This window comes from Erigeron canadensis, chromosome 8, assembly GCF_010389155.1.
Source record: "Erigeron canadensis isolate Cc75 chromosome 8, C_canadensis_v1, whole genome shotgun sequence".
NCBI lineage: Eukaryota > Viridiplantae > Streptophyta > Magnoliopsida > Asterales > Asteraceae > Erigeron > Erigeron canadensis.
Window position 1 is genome coordinate 6,947,521 of NC_057768.1, and position 18,086 is coordinate 6,965,606.

The 18,086-nt window shown below is 32.5% G+C and overlaps 2 protein-coding genes across 2 annotated transcripts; both read right to left on the minus strand.

The window, feature by feature from the left end:
• Positions 1–11,732: 11,732 nt before the first annotated feature.
• Positions 11,733–12,729, minus strand: LOC122610186 (ATP-dependent DNA helicase PIF1-like). The gene is made up of 2 exons (XM_043783178.1): positions 12,168–12,729; positions 11,733–12,049 (listed from the first exon to the last, which is right to left on the minus strand). The coding sequence occupies exons 1-2, from the start codon at positions 12,727–12,729 to the stop codon at positions 11,733–11,735; spliced, it is 879 nt and encodes a 292-aa protein (XP_043639113.1).
• A 78-nt stretch (positions 12,730–12,807) lies between these two features.
• On the minus strand, positions 12,808–15,964 carry LOC122610187. Its single transcript, XM_043783179.1, has 5 exons — positions 15,130–15,964; positions 14,566–15,019; positions 14,022–14,321; positions 13,819–13,963; positions 12,808–13,509 (listed from the first exon to the last, which is right to left on the minus strand). Exons 1-5 carry the CDS (start codon positions 15,962–15,964, stop codon positions 12,808–12,810), a joined length of 2,436 nt encoding a protein of 811 aa, XP_043639114.1.
• Between the last annotated feature and the right edge of the window lie 2,122 nt (positions 15,965–18,086).

Sequence of the window (18,086 nt, forward strand, 5' to 3'; positions counted from 1 at the left end):
TGAAGGGCTTCACATGGAAAACATATTAATTTGGCTTTTAAAGATTTATTTTACCTAATAGTTAATCGTCTGCTTATCTTTCAGGAAAATGCACAAGTTTCTCAAATAGTTTATGTAGCAGGACTTGTCAATAATAATTGTGTAGAAGTTAATCATATATCATTTACGTGTGTTATTATTCATTGACCTTTGAGCTTAATGCATGTAGTGCTTCTTTAGGGATCTTTTGGGGCCAACTAAAGGTGATTGTTTCGTGGGGTTTATACAAATGGATTTGGACTTCAGAATGGTTGTTTGATATGAAAATTGACAATCATATCCATAGCCTGGAAATCATTCATGGGGTGGATTTTAACTTCATTTTTCTTGTTGAACTTATGCTGCCATTATATATATGTTTTACTATGAGATTCTAGCATCCATATCCCTGCAGAGGTGAGATGAGTTTGGGCCGGGTTTTGGCCCAAAACCAAAACTCGAATCGAAGCTTTCGGTTTTAGGAAACAAAAAATTGTTGGATTTGATTTTGGTTTGGTTCGGTTTGTTGGTGTTTTAGTTTGTTTTGGGCCAGTTTTCGGTTTGTTTTGGGTTTTATAGTAGAGTTGTAGTTGTAGTGGTAGGTTACAACTCTCTTCTCAAAAGATTACTAATATTCATAGTTTTCTATATACTAGCATTGTACTTGCGCGATGTGGCGGTGGTCGTAACGGCGACGGTGTGGTGGTGGAAGCGAGTGTTGGTGCTGGATGTGACATCGAGTGCCGTAGATAATTCATATAGAAGTAATTGATTTAAAAGGTTAATGGAGATATTTTAGAAAAATAAAGGATTGATAGTGTAATTTAATTATTAATGTTAAGAGAATAGTGTATGTGAAAATATTTTAAAGGGTTTAACCTTGTAGGTGAAAATATTACATAGGAGGACATTTTAAACATTTTCCTATGTAACTTTCAACATGGAAGTATTTTCTTTAATATAGAGTATAAATAGAGGGAACAAGATGGGTGTGTTAAGCATCAAGTTGAAGCAGGTTTTGTAATAAAGGATTCTAACCCTCTATTGTTGCTTCTCTTACAACCCCAAATGGAGTATCGTTTTGGCAAATCTTTTTGCACTAATCCAAATATGTGGTTGTTTTCACATAGTTGATTGATCATTAAACATTGTACATGAACGCATAAAACATGTACAATGATTATTGAGTAGTCATAATTAATACGAGTATTTAATTACGACATGTACGTTCACCCGTTATGTGTAGGTAACCTTCTAGCATGCTAAATGTAACTAGATCAATACCCGATCGGTGATCGGGTTACTAAGTAAATTTAGAAATCTTTACTCAAAAGAAAAGTTTATTATGAAACCAAGCATAATGTTAAAATAAAGTCTTAGATTTTGTACACTTTTTGATTTAAGATATATAAAGTCGGTTTAATATATATGATGCAGGCCTAAGCCTAATTATTGATAATCAGGCTTTTTTATACTTAGAAAGTCAAGACAAAAAGATGCCCTCACTAAAATGGGCATAACTTGAGCTACATGGCTCCATTTTGGGCGTATGACCAGTCAAAACAACCGCAGAAACGAGACACATCAATTTGCAAACAGCCAAAGGCAGTTTGGTCGACATTCGAGCCCCGAAACGGCCTTTTTCTATGAGTTTTGGACATTTTTATATGTTTTTTCGGGTTTTTCAGATTTTCTTTTTATTATAACTTTCGGCCCACTTATGTTTTGAGGCCCATTCAAAATTTGCAGCTCTATTTATATGTATCAGAACATGAAAAAATGATCAGTTTTACATAAATCAAATTTTCATCTTTTCCCAACACCTGTGTGTGTTTGTTGAAACTCTTAATTTTCGGTATTCTCTTTTGAATCAACGAATTTTAGAATGATTGTTTTTGGGTATTTTTATAATCAATAGAATTAATTATTATCCTATATTTCTGTCTGCGTCAATATACCAAGATTTTCAATACTCGACCCTACTTAAAGTTCGACTTGAAACTAATCCAAAAAACTGGGTTAGGGTTGTGAATTTCGACCTGGTAACCCGCGTACTTGATTTTTTTTTTATTAGGGTCAGGTGGACCTTTTGCGTTAATAAGTTAACCTGCCAACCCAAAAATATTTGAAGTTATATAATGTTTTGGTGTAAGTCGACTTATGAAAGGACTCGACCTGTCTCGACCAAAAGATAGGAAATTTTTTTTTTGTGTTCTGGCTGTAAAATTATGGCTGGTTACGGCCGTTAAAGATAGGAAAATTTTTTTTGTGTTACTTTTGATCAGGGAAGAAAAAAAATCAGGAGCGAATTATTACTCATTTTTACGGCTAGTTATAATTTAAGCCATAATTTTACGGCTAGGTTTTTACTATCAGTTGTAATTAAGCGGTAAATCTACGGCTCCCAACCATAAATTTACTACCAGAACAAAAAAAAACTTATATCTTTTGGTCAAGTTGGGTCGAGTCCTTTCAACCTAGCAACTCATATGATAAGACAATCCACAACTCTTTTAACATGAAATCAACCTGTCAAACCACCAACGCATATGACCTGAGATCAACCCATCAACCCATGTGACCTGAAATCAACCCACCAACCCATTGCCAGTTTGAATTTTTTTTTGTGTGTGTTCATAGTTGGGTTCTAGTTGACGGGCTGACAGGTTTTAGATGAGATTTTCAAGTCGATTTTAATATCAATTCGGGTTTGGGTTGGGTTTTTTAAACTCGTCAACCCAAACCTGTTACTTTAAACCTGTGAAAACTATATCATAATTATACTTGTATTTATTTTAGTAATTGTTTTATATGAAGCAATCTACCCATACATTAGAAATTTTAAAATCAACGTTTGGTAAAGTGGACTGTAGTCACCTTTATCCGTTTTAATAAGTAAAATTTATAAGCATTATTTTAAATTTGATTTAAGTAAAAATTTAAATTTTTTGGATAAATTATAAGTTAGGAAGGGTTATTTGAGAACTCACAAATAAAAAAAAAAGCGAGAACAATTCTGGACCACTCATTTTCTTATATTTTTTCTCTCTTCCATTAAATAAGAAAATTCACCCAAATCATTTAAAATGCTTTATCTCACAAACCGTAAATCGTTAGACGAAACAAAAAGCATGGGTAGTCTTAAAATTTCGTCCCCTTTCATTAGAGATCCAATTCGATATAATTTTGACGACTTTTTAATTTTCGTTTTTTTTTCCATCGCGTTCATCCTACACATGTGTAAGATCATTGTTTTCACATGTAAATTATTAAATGAACATATGTACACAACAATGAAGGTCAAGGGTGGAGCCCGTTAATCCATGGCAGAGCCATGGTAGCCAAGGACGGAGCCCGTCACTCCATGGCGAAGGAATAGCGGCTAAGGGCTGAACCCGTTAGGTAGATCACTCCTCACTGGTCACCCCCTATGACCTATCACCCTCTATGACCTATCACTCTATGACCTATCACCCTCTATGACCTATCACCCCCACTAGCTTTGGTTTATGAATATCCTTAAGGGCGAAGCTCGTTCCGAATCATAATTTTTGTTCAACCTACACATGTGTAAGTTCAACCTACACATGTGTAAGTTATGTGTAACTACAAAAAAAAACGAAAATTAAAATGTCGTCTAAAGTATATCGAATTGGATCTCTAATGAAAGAGGACGAAATTTTAAGATTACCCATGCTTTTTGCTTTGTCTAACGATTTACGGTTTGTGAGTTAGAACATTTTGAATGATTTGGGTGAATTTTATTATTTAATTGAAGAGAGAGAAAGAGAAAAAGAATGTGTGGTACAGAATGGTTTTTGAGTTCTTTTTTTAGGAGTTCTCAAAATAACTCACCCCTAAAGATATATGCCATTAATTATGCAATTATATATATATGACTACCATAACCAAACGAAAAAAATTGATTTTAATTTTGATCTTGACCATTGAAAATAAAAGAAAAAAACAATCTTAGCCATTCAAATACAAAGTCAAAATAAATTCAAATACAAAGTCAAGCTAAATTTATATGTACATGGTAAGTAGTCAATTATACCAAAAACTTTGAAACTTTTAACAATACAAAAAAGGAAAAAAAAAAAGAAAAAACATACATCTCTATATTAACTGTTAATACATTGTGTGTAATAAATGTTTATGTAAATATGTATTCAGATATATGTGTGATGTATCCACCATATAAGTTATCATGCATAAAGTTTTAAATGATCAAATACATACAAGATCCTGAAAGTTATCATATACCATTAATACATCTTCGCTTTTTTCACATTACAAAATGATCGAGATTGTGAAAAAACAATTTTCTTTTCATTCATGAAAACATAGTGGACTTATCCTACGTGACCATGGGTGAGTATTAAAAATTTAAAAATTACAACTAAAAACATGGATATTTACTAGTCAAACCAATTAGTAAAAATAGCAATATAAGGAAATTTTTGAAGAAACTTTAAGCGGTTCAGCCGGATTATACCCCTAAAACCCCCTACAATTTCGTAGATAACGAGCAGGCCTTTCTTTGATATTGGGCCTTTTGTTGACAATAAACCCATTAATTATTATAATGGCCCAGTCCTCTTGATAATCCACTCATAAATCCTTTCCATAGCTCCATTTGGTTTGAGTCCTCAAGTCGCTCACTGCATGAAACACTACTTTATTGACTACCTACTCTCTTCAATTCACACCTTTTATTTTTATTTCTATTTTTCTGTTTTGATAACTAAATAAACCGTTGGATAAGTAATCAAATAATCAGCGGCAGAAAGAAAAGATTGATGGCATCTGATTTTTATATAATCGATTTATCCATCAAATTTCCGATCATGATTTCATCGTTTAATAATGTAAGTTACATTTTCCAACAATTTTAATATTAGTATCTTTTGTTTTTTCAATTCCAGTATTGTTATATATAAATTTAAAAGTATGACAGGTATGCTAAGGATGTTTAGTGTTATAGATGTAATGTTTGTAATGTTTATTCCCTTGTAACCTTGATACAAGGGATTTCAAACACTATATATATATATATATTCATAACTTGAGGGTTTTTCATATTATTCATATAAGACTTCGGGTGTTTTCATGTTATTCATATAAGACTTGCAAGGTTTCTGCTTGTAAGTTAATATTTATGTAAAATTTGCATTCAAATTAGAAAGAAAATGTGTTTCCGTTTTAGTTGGCAACCCTAATTTGTCAATTATGTAATAGGTTTTACAATTCTTGGATTTTTACGAGGGTCTAGATGTAAGCAAGTGGTCCGCTTTTTTTCATCAAGCGACGCTTGGTACCTGTGCTTGCTACTAGCCGCAATCAATCCTTAAGAAAGGAAAAGGTACATTATCAATCACCGCATGTATAGTCTATTAACATAGCCACGTGAACTTAAATGGTTATCTCACGTACTTTTCTAGTTTGTTATTTGCTCGGATCATTTTATGTAAGTTCGCATAGGTATTTGTATCTGGTAGAAGTCGTACAATGGCTGGTTAATCATGGGTTCAAATGGAATATTTTCGTGTAGATCCGGAAAATTTTAATATGGAGTCATTTGATTTATGTTAGCTTAATCTATTATCTCTTAAAAAAAAATAAATTAAAACGACATATGTTTAAATTTATGTTTAAAGTAGAGGCATTTGACCTCTTTGGTACCTTTCTTGCTTAAGACATCTGTGATGTAAGATACTTCTTGCTGATTATTATTATTATTATTTAATAATATATATTAACTTATTATTGTTATTTTGCATAATAATAATAATAATTATTATTATTATTGTTGTTGTTGTTAGATTCATATTCTCACTTATTTGTATAAAGATTATTGTTATTATGATTAATATTAGGGAATATTATCATTGTTTTTATTGATTATCATTTTCATTATTGATTATTATTGTTATTGTTACTATTTATCAAAACCCGGTTTTAGGGTTTTTATTAATTTTCAGGTTATAGAAATATGTTTTCGTGTCTATATGAACACCGGTTTTCATGTATTCTATATGGAGAGGTTTCTATAAAAAAACCTTTTTCATAATTTATATTAGTTTTTAGGCATCGGAATCTATTTTTGTTTTTGTTTTTTTTACTTTGAGTGCGTTTTTTTTTAAAATAGGATTTTTACAAGAACTTCCAGATTTCAGTCGGAAAAGGTTCAAAATAACTCTTAAAATTAGAGCAAATTTTGATAGCCTTCTTGCTAGGAGGTACATTTCTTCAAGAATGCCATATGTGTTGGCTTGTAATGTCAAAAGGAGTTCATGGCTAGTAAATAACTGTAATTTACCCATCATAATTGGTTGACATTGCCAACTTAACCCTTTCTAAAATAAAAACACACAAATTATTGGTTGACATTGCCAACTTGTACATTTCTTCAAGACTTTGTACAAACCTTTTTTCGAGGCCTTTCTAAGGCTACAATACTAGGCATTAGCATTTTTAGAGATGGCTATGCTCCCTTTGTGTTCCCTTCAAAAAAGTAGTCTTACTGCAAACTTATAATAAAGAGCATCTAATACTTGTTGAATTCAGCTACATAATCAATATTTAAATAATGTGCGTTAAATCTGGGCAATATGTAAGTTTGTAAATTGAGTGCAAACTTATAATAAATTTTTATTTGTCTTTCAACCTTTTTTCAATAGGTGGCAATTTGGGTGGTTGGGTAACAAGTCAACAATGGATACTTGGATACTTCTTAACTATACTCGTTCTAATTGGTTGGATTTAGTTTTTTTGACGTGTTTAGTAATAGTATGTTAAATAAGATCGGAAAAGCTATGATGGTAAAATAGTATTGCAATACAATGTTTCCCATTAATTGATTTGGGATATCTTAAGCATATAAAAAATGCTTTGGGTGACTATTGATCCATATCCATTTTTTGATCAGTTTTAAACTTTTATGTTTGTTATGGATGAATGAGTCATGGAATGGAAAGAACCATTGCATTCCGTTTGAAAAAATGCATTTGGTAGGGATTTGGGAAAGGAAAGGTTCATTGCTATTTCTTTTGTAACTGCTTTTTTCATTCTTTGTGAAATCCCATGTTTACTTCTCATTCCGTAATCTATATACTTGGAAAAGACAATATTATCCATTTAACTTATCATTTGATACGTCCCTTACCAATAGCCACACACATGGAAGTTACTAACATTTATATATTATTATTATTATTATTATTATTATTATTATTATTATTATTATTATTATAATAATTATAATTTTATTATTATTATTATTATTATATATTATTATATATATATATATATATTTAAGTTAAAATAATATAGTATTTTATATCAACGATGTCTTATGATATACATCAACTAGCTTGTAGTACTTTCTTCCAAAATGTGACCGAAGAACAAATAGATTTTTATGTAGAATTTATTTTATGTTATAAGAGTGTTTTAGTCATTTATTCAATTATTCCATTCTATTTTATAAAACAACCAAACATGTAAATGGAATGGTAGTGATAAAAGAGGATTGGTAGTTCGATAGGCCTCTGAACATGTGGCAGTATTAGTCCATGTATATGTAAACATGTGACTTAAAGTTTAATTTTATTGACAAGGGATATTAACTAGGTCAGAAAGGCGTCAGTGTTAAACGAGCCGGAGTCTACATTGCTTTATATAACTGATGTTGTATTAGTTATACTAGATTTAGATCTCGCGTAAAACGCGGCAAACTTTTGTATTTATATTTGATTAGATGATAGAAATGACACTCGGAAATTTATAAATTGTATATGAAGAACAATGGTTGACATACTTTAACGGAACAATAATTAAAATTTGAGTTCAATTTACGATCCATATACTTGAGCCCATCTCCCAAATCCATGCTCCACTTTGCAATATACATAAATAACCATCAATTCATTCCATCTTGTATTTATTTGTATTAGGTGATACAATTAACACTCATAAAATTTGACATGCCGTTTGATATAAACTTTTATACTTATTTTCGATTAAACTTTTGATATGCTTTAACTAAATTTTGACAATTGGTTAATCTTACGGTGATTGTTGTTTTTATATGTGTAGTTATACCCCAAGTTATCTTCCTTTATTTGTTGACGTAAAAACACAACTTATACTTTTATATTCAAATCCGGATTTGTTTGTATTTAAACTGTTTATCTTTCTCGGACATGGTAAGGACATTACATTGTCATTTTCCAAAATTAACACATGTTAAATATAATTTGACATAATTATAAGGTGTAAAAAAAATAAAATTCTTATTGAATTAATATTTTTTTAATAAAAATGATTATGTAAAAGTTATTGTTGGCCCAAAAAAATTAATATTGAATAAATTTGACTTTCTATACATTTTACACCTAAATTGTTGTTGGCCCAAATATTAAAAAAAAGCCCAAATATGTCCAATCTTGCATTTGACCCAATTATATCAGTGTAGCCTGCAATGGAAAATGTTAACACTTCTTATATCAGTAAAGTTTTATATATTTCAGGAGTTAAAATATCTAAATCCACTACTTTTTTCTCTCAAAAACATTGTTGATGGTCTCACTTCTAATCAGTTCTTTCACCTGCCAATAATTACTTTTTACTATCTCTTTGAAGATATCAAGATCTTGATGGCTCGTCAGGTAATATAAATCTTATTTAGAAGTATTTTCTAATTAGCATTTGATTGATATGTTTTACATTATTGAATAATATGATTTTGAATTATTGTTTAGGAATTCGTGGATAGTTTTTATAAATTAGGTATCTTTTTTGTTATAATATTTGGGGTATTTTTATGATGATCTGTTAATATATAATTTTTTATATTGTTACTTTAGATTATATAACATTTTAGGGTTTTTTCCTAATTTGGAAATTGGGACCATTCATGTTTTTTTTGTCGATAACTTAGCACACACATCAGGACACATGGGACCGTCAATTATTTTTTAATCGGATTGAAACCTTTTTTTGATAATTTTTATGTTTCGATGATAGTGAAATGTCATATAATAATGTTTTTTGTTTGTTTTTTTTATCTGAATCCACACGCCCACACTACATATATATATTGTTATGGTTTTAGTTTCAAAGAATTATTTTTTTTTATATAGTTTTGTTAATTTTCATGCTTTTTCTGTGTATAAATATTGTTATTAGCTTCCTTTGTGTCCTTTTCAAGTCCTTATCAGGGTGGACTACAATGACTTGAAGACTAATGGTTTGGTAAGTTATGGAAACCTAACAATTTTCCAACTTCGGCTTTGTACTTTATGATTGATTTTGTAAATTTTATTTGGATATAGATCATACCGTCTGCCATGAGGCAGAAATTGGCTACTGGTTGGACCAACGTTCAATTGTATGATGCAAACGAGAAGTTGTATCTAATGGCCATTCATAGGTCTGAACAAAATTAATTTCGATTGCGTCGCCTGCAATGGCCAAGATTTGTGAATACTGTACTTAGTAGGTCAACCAGTTTTCTATGTTTGAAACTTTTAGGAGGAAACAGATTTGAAGTTATTTGTTTTGATGAAGATGGTCTCGAGCATACCAGACTTGATAATGGTCGTTTAGTCGTTAACGGACGGATGTTTGGTTAACACGACGGAATACTGTTTGATCGATCAGGTTAATTTTCTTTCTCTTTGTTTATGTGTAATTGTACTCCAATCTATTGTTTTATATCAAGTTAATTCTATCTTTTTATTTTGTAATGTAACTGCCGATGAACCCCAAATTTCTGTCAATCTTTAATGTTTCTGTTAGAAAGGATCGAAGCAAAAAAACACCACCAACAATGGTTCCAACTAAAAAGGTGAAACTGATTGGACCTATTTAGGGAGGAGTTGTTGATGTTTACTACAAGTTGGCACCATCTCAGAAAGAATGGATTGCTTCTGGGTTGAATGGAAGGAAATGGACACAAATATGCATGGATAACAATATTTTTCCGGAATTTACTTTAATGTTTTCTCGGGTATGGACCAAAGTAAAGGACCAAGTCCAATTGGGATTCAACCCAACTCGGATGTTTTCAACAAATTTGATGTCGGTCTTGGTGATGCAGGTGTATTTCCAGTTTCTCTTGTTTTTTATGCATCAAATATAAGTTATCGTGTATAGCATTGAGCTTAAGTTAAGATTTCTAAGTTAATATTTCTAAGTGTGTGTCTATGTGTGATATGTAGAGGAAGAATTTTCTGAAGATGAATACATTGAATGGAAAAAAGATATGGATATCCCCGATAGTGACCATTCTAATCCGCGTGAGTTTTTCATGTTTGCCGTGTGAAGCAGCATAAACACAAGATGTTGATGTTGGGCGTTGAATGCTTTAGGCAACATCTTGTGTTTATGCTGCTTCACACGTCAAACATGAAGAAACTCACGCGGATTAGAATGGTCACTATCGGGGATATCCATATCTTCTCTTTTCCATTGAATGTATTCATCTTCAGAAAATTCTTCCTCTACATATCAAACATAGACACACACTTAGAAATCTTAACTTAAGCTCAATGTTATACACGATAACTTATATTTGATAGCATAAAAAACAAGAGAAACTGGAAATACACCTCCATCACCAAGACCGACATCAAATTTGTTAGAAAACATCCAGGTTGAATCCCAATTGGACTTGGTCCTTTACTTTGGTCCATACCCGAGAAAACATTAAAGTAAATTCCGGAAAAATTTAATTACCATACGATGTGTACCAACTCGTTGGTATATACATTACTCTTCATTTTTAATAAAATATTATTTAAGTTTGATATATAATGAATATGATGATACCTAAGTGTACAATTATTTGTTTTACAGACATTGGAGTACAAGTATGTTGCTGATAATGATCTTGGACGTTTTCCAACTGCTTGCATTCATTATGGGGATGAGAAGTTTCCTGGTACAATGCAAATAAGGTTTGATGGTCGCAAGGATGAGCAATTTCACATGGTGTTGGAAGCTGATTGGAGGACGATATTTTCAAAAGCGGGTTTGATTGAAGGAGATTACATCCGTTTTCAACTTAACCTCAAGAAATGCAAGATTGGAGTACTTGTAGATTTCGATGTCTGTTGATGCTTTACATGTCTTAAATGGTTTTAGTATCTTTGTTACCACTGGACTTTTATGGAACATGTAATCATGGTAGTAGTTGTATTTTTGGTCTCTTTTGAACACTTTTACAATGTGGTAGTTAATATGTACGGTAAGGAAGAACACCTTCATGTGTTCTCCTATTTCTTCTTATTTTGAACTCCTAATGAATGTATGATATGATTAAGGTGTTTGTGTTATTTCACTTTTATATTTGGGCATATAAGATTCAGTCTTATCCCTGGGTTTTAATTAGGTTCATATAATAAATCTTTCAGTATTGTGTTATGGTTCCTCCTAGTTTAATACACTTAGGTACAACTAATATTAGGAGTCTAGCATGGCAATTTATATATATGAAATCAATACACTAACCTGAAGATAGTGGACATTTCATTAAAATGATAAAAGTACACCAATGCTACACTGGTAGATACAAACATTATATATCCTGATTAGTTCTTGTGACATTAAAATCAAAAAAGTAAATATAGATACAAACATTATATATCCTGATTAGTTCTTGTGACATTAAAATCAAAAAAGTAAATAAAGATATAATCTGTTGTTGTTCATAAACATTGAAGCACCTCCTTATACACGACATTGGTGGTCTTGTTTGTGATGCTATCTTCTTCTTCAATTAGAATTTTTAATCCTTTTTTGCTTTTCACCCTAGAAACAGTCACATATAGTTGACCATGACTGAAAACTGGACGTGGAAGATACAAACCAACCCGATCAAGAGATTGTCCTAGGCTTTTGTTTATCGTCATGGCAAAGCACATCGAAATTGGAAATTGTTTTCGACATATCTTCACTGGGATCCTTTTATCCGATGGTGTCATCTTCAATCTCGAAATTAAAGTATGCTGACCAATGTTTGTACCTGTGATGGGTCGGAATATTAAAAAATAATTGTAAAATATAAATCATCATGTTCATTATACAAACAACTTAAAGGATATTTTATTAAAAATCAAGAGTAATGTATATAATGTATATACCTGTGATTATTTTGGCTTCAATCACATGTTTCCCTAGTTTCACGACTTGCAATCTCGTGCCATTGCACAAACCATTTTGTTGATCAAGGTTCCTAAGTAACATTACAGGCACATCAACTTTTAAAACCAACTTATGATTTGGTAAACCGGCCAATCTGAGACTGTTGATCACTTCAGTAGAAAACAAAGCAGAATCGATTTCGGTGGTCTGTTCAGTTTCACACAATCCGTCAGAGCTTAGATAGGTAGCTTCCTCACCGGGCATCATTTCTAACAACTTTTCATTGATACATCCAACGACGTCACGAGTTGGTGCGAGAATTGCTCGTTGTTGGAAAAACATTGGATCTTGCAAACTCTCAAGCATGTTTGGATATGTAAAATCAATCAATGCTTTAAGAGGATTAGCTTTATCAAGAATCAGCAAGTCATTGGGTATTTGAATAGATGCTTCCCCATCATTTTCTTCACCTAGAACCCCATCTCCAACTTTGAGAATCCATTCTGCAAATTGTTTGACTTCTTCTAAATCTGTTTCAGGGATACCAACTTGTAGCCTCATGTTGACCGTGAATTTAAGAACACGACAATGGTGCCATAAATATGACGAATTTAAAGAGGCATTGACAATATGGCTCCTTTATCCTTTTGGAATAACCGGAAGAATTTGTCTAAAGTCACCACCAAAGATGACTACTTTTCTGCCAAAGACTCTATCTTCCCTATTAGGTTGGGTTGTCCTCAAAATATCTCTCATTGATTTATCAAGAGCTTCGAAACAATGCTTGTGTATCATTGGTTCTTCATCCCAGATTATCAATTTTGTTATCTTGATTAACGCAGCTAATTCACTATTTGGATCAATGGAGCAGATAGAATTTTCATTAATGTTAATCTGGATAACAAACCTTGAATGTGTTGTTCTTCCACCAGTTAGCAATAGGGAGGCAATTCCACTCGAGGCGACATTAAGGACAATTTGTCCTTTTGATCGTATTGCAGCAGTTAGCGTTTTCCAAAGAAAGGTCTTCCCTATACCCCCATATCCATAAACAAAGTATACTCCACCCTCATCTTTAGAAACTGCTTGAATGACGGTTTGATACAATTCTTTTTGTTCAACAGTTAAACTGCTAAACAAATTCTGATGTTCAATTAAAAGGGCCTTCTGATCATACAAAAGTTCATTCCTTATCAATCGGTTGTTGATTGATGAAACATAATCATTGCCTGGGAATGGCATTTCTGGAAAGTTTTTTAATGTACTACCATTGCTAAGTAGCAACTGTTCGATATATGATAGACAAAGGTTTTGAAGTTCTTGTTCTTGAAGTTCCAAAGCCTAAGAAAATTACATTCCAGGTTATAAATTATAATGTCAGTGTATTTAAAATCAACAGTTTCATACAAAATAAAAATACTATTCAGTTTTAATAGATGTATATGAACTATGTGTAATAATGAAAAAGTGTAGGAAACATATATAAGAGATACCTGGACAAATTAATATTTTCCTTTGCATATGTAAAATGTCTTCACATAAGACTTTAGACGTTTTCAACCATAGCTCATTTGGACGAGACACCGATGTTGATAGTAACAGTTGTACAAAAAACTTTCTGAGATATGAAGCTGTTGCCCACGCACTTGCCTCTAAAATAGCATCTACATACTCCTTATCATCATCTAGAAGGCCAAGTTCAAAACATGCCTCTTTGTAAGTTGCACAATCCTTACCATTGACTCTTTTGATTGCTTTAAAACTTGTTGGCCCGACGACATGATTCAAGAGGATTCTGAAGTAGTAGCAATCCCCAAGTGCTGGTGGAACATAACAGATTCTTCCAATGGAACCTGTCGAGTTCGGGAATCTTCGTTTCCACTTCCTTTTCTTCCGTTCCCAAACATAATATTGTGGAATCTCGACATATTTCAAGGTTCTTGCAATGATCAGTGGCATTTAATTCCATCCATTGAAGGAACATGGAATGTTTGACCGTGGGATTAGAAACCACATCACACAAATCGGCCTCGTCATCATAAACTATGCTATGCTCATTTTCACAATGAAAGGGCAACACTTCTACCGGAGGGTATCTATAATGGATATCAAATCCAAAAATTCTCCAGGTGGCTTCAGAAGCGAAGACATACCTTCAAATACATTAAGATAGAGTATTGAATTACAATTCAGCCATATGATAGTTAATATATTTAGAATATCTAATATTCAATTATTTAGAGTATTAATTACAACTAATATTGTATAATATAGGACTTGACATAAGAAAACCATACCTACAATCAAGGTACTTTTTGACTTCATCTTTTGCTTGTTCCATCAGTATTAGTTTGATTAATAGATGATGTGACTCTATCTGGCCCTTTATTGATGTACTTGAACAAATACTTGATTGAACCAGATTGGTTGCACCATTCAACATTAATGTAGCATTGGTATCTTCGAAGAAGTGTAGCATTGTAAGGGACGACAAATCGATTGTCAAGTGGGATCCCATTTTTTTCAATTGTATTTCCTGTATTACGCCACTTATAAACTGGATATCCTTCAGAATCAACACAAGTTTCATCTTGCCATTTCTTTGGCAAATATTTTGAGCATTTTCTTTGCACCATACATGGACAACTTAGATTATCAGTTCCACAAGGTCCATGCATCATGAATTGCTTAACAAGTTCATACAAGACCGGATCTTCCTTTTGATTGGGGATCTCTGCACTAATGACACGGTCCACATCTGATACATTTGGGAACTTGTTTGCGGGAGCCAAGAACAAACAAATATGAGCATGAGGCAGGCCACGTTTTTGAAATTCGACGGTATAAATCACTGATATAGACAAATTGTTTTAACCAAATTACGAATCAGATTAGTCAAGTATGTAAACTGGATATCATATAGTTTACAATATTCTAACCATAAATCCTATATAAAGTTACCTGCTTGGATTGGACCAAAGAATTCCTCCTTTTGGAAGTCATTTATTATTTCATCCAATTTGATTTTGAACATTCTAGCAAGAATATCAGGCCTGTCTTCGGGTTTAAGATCTTCATCAACTAAACACCTGTAAATCTCCGACCACATCGGATTGCAAGTGACCGTGATGAACAAATCAGGATACCCAACTGACTTGCATATAGCCATAGCATCCAAGTACTTTTGCATCATGTACCTACTCCCTCCGGTAAATGATGATGGTAGTAATATACGCTTGCCAGAAGATGATGCATCGTTATTTCCATTTTCGATATTTTCGGTCAAATTTTTGAAAGTGTCTGTTCTGAGTTTTTTTTGTTGAGTTCTAATGTAGTTCAAGCGATCAGACTCTATCATGGTGTAAGCATCAACTAAGAACTGATGAAAAAGTTTCCTCGAATGAAGTAGGAGTGAAAATTCACCTGGTCGATCCTGTATTAGATAACAAAAGAACTCTCGCATAGTAAGCTTTGTTCCGAATTTTTCAGAATCACCTGGAATGCCTCTGTGTTTGATATCTACTCGGTAACCATCTTCAGCATACGGAAAGAGAAGTGGATATTGTAGGGCGAGATAAGAAGGATGCAACTCACTTATTCTTTGAAGACCACCCGAATGTGTTCTCAAAATAATGTCACGTTTATCAAGAACATCAATATCTCCAATTATTAATCCAGCAACTTCTGATGTTGTTGGCAAATTGTATTGCCGACCATCTTGTTTTCTATTGCCAATCAGTTTGAGTTTGAGAGATACTGGTTGCCAATCAGATTCTCTAAAACAGTCTCTTACCATTCTGAACAACTTTACCAGTGGGTTGCAATCATCCAACATCAACTTAATATGTTAATTGTTGACCGGTTGAGGTCGTTTTTTTTTCACACGGTTGCCTTGAGTCCTAGAACTGTACCAATATAGCATATGTTATTTAAAGAATATATACGAATATCAAATTTATTTTAATTAAAATTCAAAATCATATATAAAGGATTAGTAACACTGACCTTATAGCCTTCTCTCTATTCTTTTCCTCATTTTCATTATCAATTATATAAAGCTGTGAAAATTTGGGAGCATCACCACAAGCTGGCAGCAGACTACCCATTCGATGGAAGTTCTGGCCTTATAGTCTGAAGACGTATGGTCCCTTACCTTTTAGACTGCCTTGGTTTATCTTTCCACCCATCGATGTGAATGAAAACATCATGTTATATGCTCGTATGTTATTCATAAAATTCTTTGCTCTTGGATTGTTACTGGTAAACAAATCCGATAACAAAGGGGGAGGTTTTGGAACTGCAGGGAGTGCTACATCACCAGCCTTGCAACAGAAACTGAATGCACTTTTCTTACCTTCTTGATTACCCCTCGCCATTTCAACTTCCCATAACATAGCATGACACTTTGAGCATTTGTATATTCGGTCACCATGATTTCTATATTCTGTTAAGGACATTATGAAAATAAGTAACAATTATAAAATACATGCATACAAGGAGGGTAAGTACTTTCATTTTACCTCAGGAGATTCCATAACGTTTGACATATGAATCTTCCAATAACTTCTCGTTAATCTCCAAATCTATTCTTGGGATGTCATCTAAATTGTACCTCTTGTGTCTTCGTTTATTGGATTTATTTAAAAAACTTCGCTTGAACGTTTATATTTTGATTCGAGTCATTCACCTTCTGTTTTCCTTTGTTATTATGAGTTTTTGCTCCTCCTGTTAGTTTATGATATCCAGGTTTAGGTCTTTAAATTATGATCAATAAAACAACGGAACCGTATAATGTATGAGGGAATACTTATAAAAATCAAAATTTAGGTAAAAGCAATATACCTTGGCGTGTGTTGTTGTTCATGGGTGAGCTATTTGAATGCGCAACAGTATTTATAGTTTCTTTATAATGGACATGCACGGGTTTGCTTGTTGATCCTTGCATCCCTATGTTTGTGGATCATTAGTATATAAGGAAAAACAAAAATTCACACTCAAGGGAAACATTAACATAAGGGAAATATTAACATTAGTAAACCATACCATCAAAAACGGCTGAAAATGGGCTTGTAGTACCATTAGTAGTATTCAATCATGTTGTAGGTCCTACAATTATGAACAACAACCTTAATTAAGTGAAAGTGGTCTGTTATAAGGCAAAGCATCAACACAATAAATTCTAGTTGTCATACCTAAAGTTGTTGATGAAGATTTGGGTTGTATACTTTGAAGGTGTAACACTATTTGGAGTGTTGAATATCCAAGAGTCATGGCTGCTCCTTGTTGAAACTTGTAACAAAGTTTTTTGTTTCAATTTATATATAAATACACAATTAGAGGTGCAAGGACTAAAAAATAGTAATATTACCATTGAGGACAGCTGATAATGGGGTCGAGATACGATTAGGAGTGTTAATCCCTGTTGTAGGTCCTTCAAAGCCACAAAATCATATAAATCATATAAGATGCAACTTTTCTTTTCTAATTCAAAAATCATTTGGACAACACCAGGACCAGCGTTATTCATTAATCTATTAATTTTTATAGTATATCACCACTTCTAAATATAATGTAATTGCAAAATCAAATAGGAATAAACAGTTATTACCCTTTTTGTAAATGTGATGGTGATTAGGAGTATTACATCTAATTCTTTGATCAATATTGCTTGAATTACCAACTGAAGATGTTGAACCTTGACCTACAAAAATTATCTACATGAGAATTCAATCTTATACTTTGATTTGATTTTGTATGAATTTATAACAAGCATTTAGAGAACATACTATTTGTAATATTGGAGAAAGGACTCCTCGAAAGTGTCCTTTTTGGTATTGGAGAATTATTCACAACATTTTGTCTTCGATCATCTAGCAAGGCTTTCCGTTTTTTCCAATTGATTGCGGCATCAAATGGAA